The following is an 8,650-nucleotide window of genomic DNA, read 5'->3' on the forward strand; positions in this document are numbered from 1 at the left end:
TTTTGTCACCACAGTCCAGGCAAGTCCCCCAGAGCAGGTATTTGAACAGGTATCAAACACCAATGGGTTACGTGCTTAAAAAAGCTCAAATTAAAAAGGAAAAAAAAATTAACTGGGATAACACGTGGCTCTAGGCAGCAGTAAGCGTTTGCTTTTTGAAGCGGTGAAGGCCGTGAGGAAGCAGGGCAGAGAGAAATCCAGCTAGTTGGAATACAATGTGTGCACGGCCTACCTTTTCAGACCCAACAACACACTCACAGGGCGGTATGAGAGAAGAAAAGAACAAGGAAAAGAAAAGAAAGAGAAACAAGCAAAAATTAGAAACACGGAAGAACAAAAATATCTTGACAGCTACAACGCTACGTGTACAAGAACTTACTGTGGGTTTTTGATGAGGCTGGGGACACGCGTGAACTTTTCAGTGAAACACTGCTAGACCGAGTTTTCCTAGTAAGTCTGGGACCTCATGTGAGAGTCCTCTTTCAGACAGCCGATCACTACGGTCACTGTGTCAAAGCACAAGTTGACTTGCATCTAGACACTTCCTTTTGAGCTACCAAATACGTTCTCACTTCAGACTGGACAAAAGATCCTTCCTAGCAAGACTGCAGGTGAGAACTGGGCTCTCTTCCTACAGGAGATCACGGCTTTAAAAACGAGTGACCTGCAGAGCAGGGACAGCAAGGACAGCTGGCTGGAGAACGGACCTGGCTGGGGCTCACCAGCGCCATTAGCTCACTGCAATTAAACAATTCCCGGGGGGGTGTTTGCAGTCAGGACCACTCGCTACAAGAGAAAGGACCACCACCAGGGCAGCTCCATCCACCGCCATGTTCCTGGGCCAAGGGGAGTGCCCAGCAAGTGGAGGCTCCCCATAAGCATCGGTGTGTCATTACGGAGCCCCCTGCACAGCACTGCCCTAGGACAGGCTTCCTGATGGAGTCTCGTTAGTCCCGCCAAACTGAGAGCACTGATTTCAGGAGGCAAAAAAAAGCTGGCACTCTCTGGGGATGTGCAGCCTCAACACCAAGATATCAATGACTGAAAAATGTCATTGGTACTTCATGGGGCCCTGGTCAAGGGGTTGGAGCAGGGCGTCTGCCCCAAGCTGCCTCTGAGGTTTCGGCCACAATGCTGCCTCTCTGAGCCGATGCTCTGTGGAGTGGGGCCAGTACACCCGGGCTGCCTTGTAGGCTGCTGCAAGGCTGAAATGACGCGGGGAGGCATGGAGGTTTGCAGTCTCTGTAGCACTTCAGAGCACTATGTCATCAGGGGTGATGGCCACGGGCACCTGCTGGACCTGGCAGCCAGGTGGGCTTCTTCACTGGGCGCGGGAGGCTTGGCGAGGCAATGTGGTGAGGTGAAAGGACACAGGCTTTGGTGTCACATCGGCTCAGATATCAGCTCTGTCATTCAGTAGCTGCCCAGGTTTCTAACCCTTGCTACACCAGCTCCACATAGGTAAAATGGGAGTGGTACCATGTAGATCACAGGGCTATTGTGAGGACTCAAGACAGATCTTGCATAGAATATGCCCCCCATTTCCTTATGCCAAATAAACACTTTCGCATTCAGGTGAGGAAACAGACGTTACTGCCAAACTCTGCAAAGCACCTCACATGGGTGTGGCTGGAGCTACTCTATGCTGCTAACTCCCAGGCTGCAGGTGGCCTCTTTGCTCACGTTTCTGTAACATCTTCCCCTCAGACCTGCAGCCAACCAGGAAGTCATCCTTTGACCCTAGAACTTCAGGAAACGCATACTGAGCACCTCTTCTGCAGCAGGGACTATATGAGCACACACATCATGCCATTTAATCCCCACCTGTGGGGTAACCACCCTAAGTCTACAGAGGAGAAAGAGGCACCTCGGAGCAATTCAGAGCCTTGCCCAAGGCCATGAAGCCGGCTGGTGACACCTGAAGACTCTGAGCCCAGCCTCTGGGTGACACAGCTGCTCTCTCCAGCAAGAGGGGGGCCATACCTTGGCTGCCTAGGCGTGTACCTCAGCCCTGCCTGAGAGCCAGAAGGACAGCATGGTGGAAAGAGCAGAGGACACGCGTGCTCAGAGACGACAAAGAGAAGCTAATCTGTGGCCCTGGTTCAAGATAAAGAGCTTGACTGACAGGAAGGAAACATGGAGGCCGGCCTCTTCCTGCTCTGTCCAACACCCTTGTCTACAGAGCGCACAGACATGCTTTCCTTTGGACATGGCAGCTCTTTAGGAACTGCCTGGTGGTATTTCTGATACTCTGATACTCCGCCGATTTGTAAGTGAGCAATGGGTATCAGGTAAGATGCAGAGTGCTGGGCCTGGGGGTTGGGAGACACAGGCTCTACTTCAAGGTCAATTCCTACCTGGTTCTGTGGTCTCTCCAGGTCCAGCATCTCATCTACAAACCAAAGGGATAAGACCCAACAGAAGTTTCCAAATTGTGCTCCAGGGTGGTGCTGTCCAGTAGTGGGGAAATGCAGGCCAACTTTATAATTTTTAAGTTTTCTAGTTGCCACATTTTAAAAAGTAAGAAACAAACAGGTGAACTAATTTTAATACAGTAAAACCTGTGAAAGCTAGAGTTTGTGTAAGGCGAAAATCTGTCAGAGAAGGAAAACGCAAATATTTTCCACTAAAACAAGCGAAAGAAAAGTGGTAAGACTGCACCCTATCAAAGGGGGAAAACTTGCAAGACCTGGAAAAACAAGGCAGACCCACTGAGTTCCAGCTCTCACAGATTTCACTGTAGTATGCTGTACGTAACCTAACATATCGTAGCGCCGTGGTTTAAGCGCTCAGCTGCTAACTGAAAGGTCGGCGTTTGGAACCCACCAGCTGTGCCATGACAGAAAGATGTACCAGTCTGCTTCTGTAAAGATTTACAGCCTCAGAAGCCCTGTGGGGCAGTTCTATTCCGTCCAATAGGGCCACTAGGAGTCAGAATCGACCTGATAACAACAGGCTTTTTTTTATGCAAAATATAATGCAACATGTAATTCACATAAAAAATATGAACAATGTATCTTACATTCTTTTTTCCCTACGAGGTCTCACAAAATCTGGCTTGCATTTTACTTATAGCACACCTCAACTCAGACCGGCCTCGTTTCAAGGACTCAAGAACCACAGGTGACTGTGGCTCCTATACTGGACAGCACATCTCTAGGGGGTCCCACTAGGGGCTCCTGTTTAAAACGGGCAGTATACCTATTAACCCTAAAAGACTCCCCTTAACCAAAGGCTGTCTCCATTTTTAAAAGTGTGAAAACCAATGCACTACAGCGACCCAAGCATAAAGCCAAGGCACCTGGGACCCTAGGCAAACTTACCTACTATCTGTGTCCAGTCCTACAAAGTCCTTTTTCTCAAACGGGACACAGAGAAGGGGGATCTTGTCCCCGGACTTGTCTGTGGCTCTATCCAGACGCTTGGACTCGAGCACAATGAAGAGCGACTCGATGAAGTCCTCAATCCTCTTCTCCACTGTCTCGCAGTCATCGTAGTTGGGGTAGAAGGCCACGTCGGTGCGCGGCTGCTCGGCGATCTCCCCCTGCAGCCCGAAGACGAAGAGCCGGGAGTCGTAGAGCGTGGAGCCATAGATCTCCTTCTGCACGTGGAACTTCTCGAAGGTCTGCGGCCAGTCCTTGGCGGAGAAGCAGTCAGTGATGGTGATGAGGCCCACGACCTTGCGGTGGGTCTGGAAGTCGCCCCACTCATTATTCTCAGGCGGGTAGTGATGCCGGTAGCGGATGTACAGCACTCGCTGGGAATCCCGGACGCTGATGTGGCTCACGGAGGAAATTCTCCTGTAGATCCTGAAGAAGTTCTCCTCTGAGACAATCCCAACAGGCTGGACCACAACCAGGAGAGTCTGATGGTCCTCGGCGCACTGCATGTAATCGGGGACGCTCATTCTGAAACCCCTGTTCAAAGAGAAAGACGAGACTTGGGGCACACATCATTCTGAAACCCCCGTTCAAAGAGAAAGACAAGACTGGGGGCACACATCATTCTGAAACCCCTGTTCAAAGAGAAAGACGAGACTGGGGGCACACATCATTCTGAAACCCCTGTTCGAAGAGAAAGACAAGACTTGGGGCACACATCATTCTGAAACCCCCGTCCAAAGAGAAAAACGAGACTTGGGGCAAACATCATTCTGAAACCCCAGTCCAGAGAGAAAAGAAATGCTTTGACAGCATTGACCTACTTTGCGGGGGCAATAATTCTAACATTTATCACCTGGAAGGCAGGGTAAGCCCTAAGTTGTTGTTGGGTGCCATCGAGTCAATTTTGACTCACAGCAACCCCAAAGGACAAAGTAGAACTGCCCCATAGGGTTTCCTAGGCTATAACCTTTACAGAAGCAGATCACTAGGTCTTCCTCCCACGGAGCCTCTGGGTAGGTTCAAACCACCAACCTTTGGGTTAGCAGCCGAGCTTTTAACTGTTGTGCCACCAGGCTCCTAAGTACAGCTGAGAAATAAAATGTGTCCTTAGAACGGGCATATGGCTGTCAGAGCTCTTAGCACAATATTGTAGCTGTCGGCTGCTCGGTGTCGGGGACTGGGCTTTTAGCTCCTCTGGAAACTGTCTCTTACAGGGTTCTATTCCCAACACCTAGCTGAGTACTGGTATACAGTAAGCGTCCAAAATGATTTGCTGAAGGGATGAATGAACAAATGAATGAATTGCTCCCCCATCCTGTGAGCATTACGTAATGAACGGAACCACAAGTGGAATTGGAAGACCTGGATTTGAATTCCCACATCCCTGAGTTCCTCGGTGACAAAATAATGAAGATGATAAAACTTCCCCTACAGGACTCTGAAGGAGCCCCGGTGGCTCAGTGAGTAAGTGCTCGGCTGTTGACTGAAAGTTCGGTGGTTGAAACCCACTAGCCACTTGGCGGAAGAAAGATGCGGTAGTCTACTTCTGAAAAGATTTACAGCCTTGGAAGCCCTATATAGGGCATTTCTACTCTGCCTATAGGGTCACTAGGAGTCGGAATCGACTCAACAGCAACAGGGTTTGGTAGAGGGCTGTCGTGCGACTGAATGAAGCAGATGTACAGTGGCTAGCGCAGCGCCCGACACAGAGGAGGCGTGACGCAAATACTAGCCCAGCCTCACCCCCGCCGCTCCCCGGGCAAGTCTGCAGAACTTCTCTGAGCCAGTGTTGTCAGACATAAAATGGCAAACAGCATTACCTGATCCCCGGCACTCTTCGATAATCACATTAGATAAGCCACATGAAAGAACCCGGCCCAGAAGAGGCACTCAGTAAATGCCTGAAGAATGAACGAACAGACGGACAACCAAACGAACGCTGTTGCCGTACCCACAGACTGTCAGACGGAGGTCAGAGGCTACGGTCAACTCCCAGCTCTACCACTTGCTACCTGGGTGCTACCTGGGCTTCCCTGAGCTTCAGTTAAATCATGAATAAAATGAGGATAATAACAGATACCTAAAAGGGCTATTGAGTCAATATTCCTGTCGTGACCTTGTACTATAATCACGCAAGACTGTAAAAAGCAAACCCGCTGCCGTCGAGTGGATTCCGACTCATAGCAACGCTACAGGACAGAGTAGAACTGTCAACCTTCTGGTTAGCAGCTGAGCTCTTAACCGCTGAGCCATGTGCAAGACGGTGCCATTGGGGTACACCGGGTGACAGCCACACAGGCTCTCTCTGCGTCATTTCTCACAACTCTACGGGAATGTAACCCGCCTCAAAATGAAAGCCTAATTTTTTAAAAAGGTTACTGAGATTACATGAGATCACTGATCAGATAAGGAATTGAACACACCTAGTCCATAAGATGTTCTTAGTCACTATTTCCATGTACACTCACACTCTTCAGAGCCAGGTGGACCATGAAGCTGAAGAGCTTAGGCTCCAGGTCCCCAGCTGGCAAGAGCCCCTTCCACGGCCCCCTATCTAATTCTGAATCTGTAATGTTCTTTTTCTTAAATGGGGACCCCCAAATTGTACAACCTTCACGTCACCAAAACCCGAATCTGTCCAGATGATGGCAGCACCCCTTCCAGGTAAAACAACAAATCGGAAGGCCATTCCTACAAGGCCTCTGCATAACTCTAAGGGCAGGAACTGCATCCTGGCCACCGGGAGGGAGAGGGCTGGGAGGGGCAGGCGGTTGTAGACCTGCAGTCCAAGGATAGACTTCAGGCGGCAAACCCCACCCTCCACCAACTTCAAAATACACACAGAGAGGTAGATGGGTGTAAACAACAGGTAGATGGGTGTAAACAAGGTTAAGAAAAAAAGAATCCCTATCTTGTTTCTGTGCAAGACATAAATGGTTTATACCTATATTATATGCATATTATTTCAATTAAACCTTTGAGACAAGTAATATCACCAGATCTTCAGGACTGCAATATTCCTGGCCTTCCAATGTCAAAAACCTAAATGCTTGGAGAAATACCAAAAATTTGTGTAACAGAATATTTACTGTCAGTAGGTACAGTTCAAACAGGGCAGCCTCAACCTATCCATAAGGCCTCAGAAGAAGGGATAGTGAAGGTGGGTTATGTAGATCATTCCTTTGCTAATTTCTCAGGAGATAACATCAAAACAGACTTCCAGGTGGCTGGAGAAACAGTCACTAAGGACGTGCAATACATTCTTCAGCCAGCTTCTCCAAGCTAGCTGCACTGATAATTCTCAGAAAACACCGAATGCCTAAGGCAAAGGGTCTCCTAAGCTGCTTATTAGCCTACTGTTCGACAGGAAGGTGACTTGAGGAAAACAGTTCCTTAAAGGCTCCCGGCTCAAAAGGAAACCAAAGGGCAAATGGCCTGAGTGGGTCACCCCAACTCCATGGACCCAGAAATCCGGATTCCAGGAGAATCAAAACGGCTTTGTCACCAATGTCATGCCCCTTGGTGCTATTCTGTTTCATGTTAACAAATATTAGCTGGGCTGGATCAGGAAGTAGCTGTAACAACTTAGGAAAAAAAAAATGACAGTCACTAGTTTTAACTGGGCGGGGTAGGGGGTGCGGGGAGGCGGCATGTCTCAGCCCCACTGCCTTCAAACCATTTTCAACTAAGCCGAGCCCTGCTTTCGACATTTTAACCCTGCTCTGTAAAAACATGTGAAATCAGCACCCCATTCCAACACTGAAAACCCCGGGTTCAAAGGCATTCACGTGGGAAGGTGAGCCGGGGAGGGCTCCGAGAGGCCCCTGCTGGGGGAGCAGGTGCCCGAAGGAGAAGACCCAAGGCAAGCACAGAGGCGGCACTTTCTTCTCGGGACAGCTGAGTTGACAACTAGCATCTCACGTCTGACGCCTCCGAAGCGGATCTGAGGCACTTTTCACCCAGCAAAGACGGAGAAGGAAAAGGGGAGCCGCGGCATCGCCGGGCAAGGAAGGCGGCTGGGGGCCGGGGTGCAGCCCGGCTTGGGGCGGCCCAGGCGGGGTCCGGGGTGCAGCCAGGTGGGGAATTCCGGGGCTCGGCGCCGCAGGCGGCCCGGGGAGGGCCCGGGGGGCGGCAGGTGTGGGCTGGGTGAGACAGGTGTGCAGGGACCCGGGCAGAGTACGGGCCGCGGGCAGGTGCAAACCGGACTCCGGGGCGGCAAAGTGCCCGGGCAGTGTGGCCGGCTCGCCGCGCACGCCCGGGACTCACGTCAGCCCTCCCCGCAGCCGGCCCCGGTGCCGGGCCGCGAGCCCCCCACTTCGCACTTACACAGCCGGTGGCCCCGGGCCAGAGCAGGAGCCAACGGCCTGGCGGACAGCGCGGCCGGGCAGCCTCTGCCCCTGCTTCCCGGCTCAGCCTCGAGACTTCCGATCCGCGGCCAAGCCGGCTCCGTCTGTGCGCAAGCGCGGAGGCCCGCTCCGGCCGGCGATCCGCTCCGGGTTTTGAGAGAGACGCCCAGGAAAGGGAGGGAGGGAGGGAGGGAGGCAGGCAGGGAGGGAGGGAGGGAGGGAGGCAGGCAGGCAGGGAGGGAGGCAGGCAGGGAGGCAGGCAGGGAGGGAGAGGGGGAGGCAGGGAGGGAGGGAGGCAGGCAGGGAGGGAGGGAGGCAGGCAGGGAGGGAGGGAGGGAGGCAGGCAGGCAGGGAGGGAGGCAGGCAGGAAGGGAGGCAGGGAGGGAGGGAGGGAGAAGGAGGGAGGGAGGCAGGCAGGGAGGGAGGGAGGGAGGCAGGCAGGGAGGCAGGCAGGGAGGGAGAGGGGGAGGGAGGGAGGGAGGCAGGCAGGGAGGGAGGGAGGGAGGCAGGCAGAGAGGGAGAAGGAGGCAGGGAGGCAGGCAGGGAGGGAGGGAGGCAGGCAGGGAGGGAGGCAGACAGGCAGGGAGGGAGGCAGGCAGGCAGGGAGGGAGGAGGAGGAGAAGGAAAGAGGGAGGGAGGGAGGGATGGAAGAGGGGGTAGGACGGAGAAAAGGAGAAGGGAAGAGGGAGGGAGGGAGGGAAGAAAAGCAGGGATAGAAGAGGGAGGAAGAAGGGAAGTAGAAAGGAAGACGGAGGGATTAGGGGAGAGGAGGAAGGGGAAGGGAGGCGGGAGCTCCTCCTCCCTCCCCCGCTTCTCCTGGAGGTGCACCCCGAAGGAGGGGCCTGCCCTGTCTCTACTCCACAGGCTAATCCCTTCAGGCCAGCAGCTCAAATCCCACCTCCTTTTGGAAGCCCTCCTGTA

The 8,650-nt window shown here is 52.8% G+C and overlaps 1 protein-coding gene across 5 annotated transcripts in view; it reads right to left on the reverse strand.

Annotated features, from left to right (window-relative positions):
* The window catches only part of TRAPPC9 (trafficking protein particle complex subunit 9), a 635,977-nt gene extending 628,140 nt beyond the window's left edge, over positions 1-7,837 (reverse strand). For 4 of the 5 annotated variants that reach the window (XM_064268114.1, XM_064268113.1, XM_064268115.1 and 1 more), the window contains exons 1-2: positions 7,710-7,837; positions 3,324-3,917 (exon numbers count right to left, since the gene is read on the reverse strand). In XM_064268114.1, coding sequence (XP_064124184.1) covers positions 3,324-3,907 — 584 coding nt within the window. In that variant the 5' untranslated portion in view covers positions 3,908-3,917; positions 7,710-7,837. Of the gene's footprint in view, positions 1-3,323; positions 3,918-7,709 lie in introns of those variants that run through there. The other variant, XM_064268117.1, reaches the window with a different exon arrangement.
* Between the last annotated feature and the right edge of the window lie 813 nt (positions 7,838-8,650).

This window comes from Loxodonta africana, chromosome 14, assembly GCF_030014295.1.
Source record: "Loxodonta africana isolate mLoxAfr1 chromosome 14, mLoxAfr1.hap2, whole genome shotgun sequence".
NCBI lineage: Eukaryota > Metazoa > Chordata > Mammalia > Proboscidea > Elephantidae > Loxodonta > Loxodonta africana.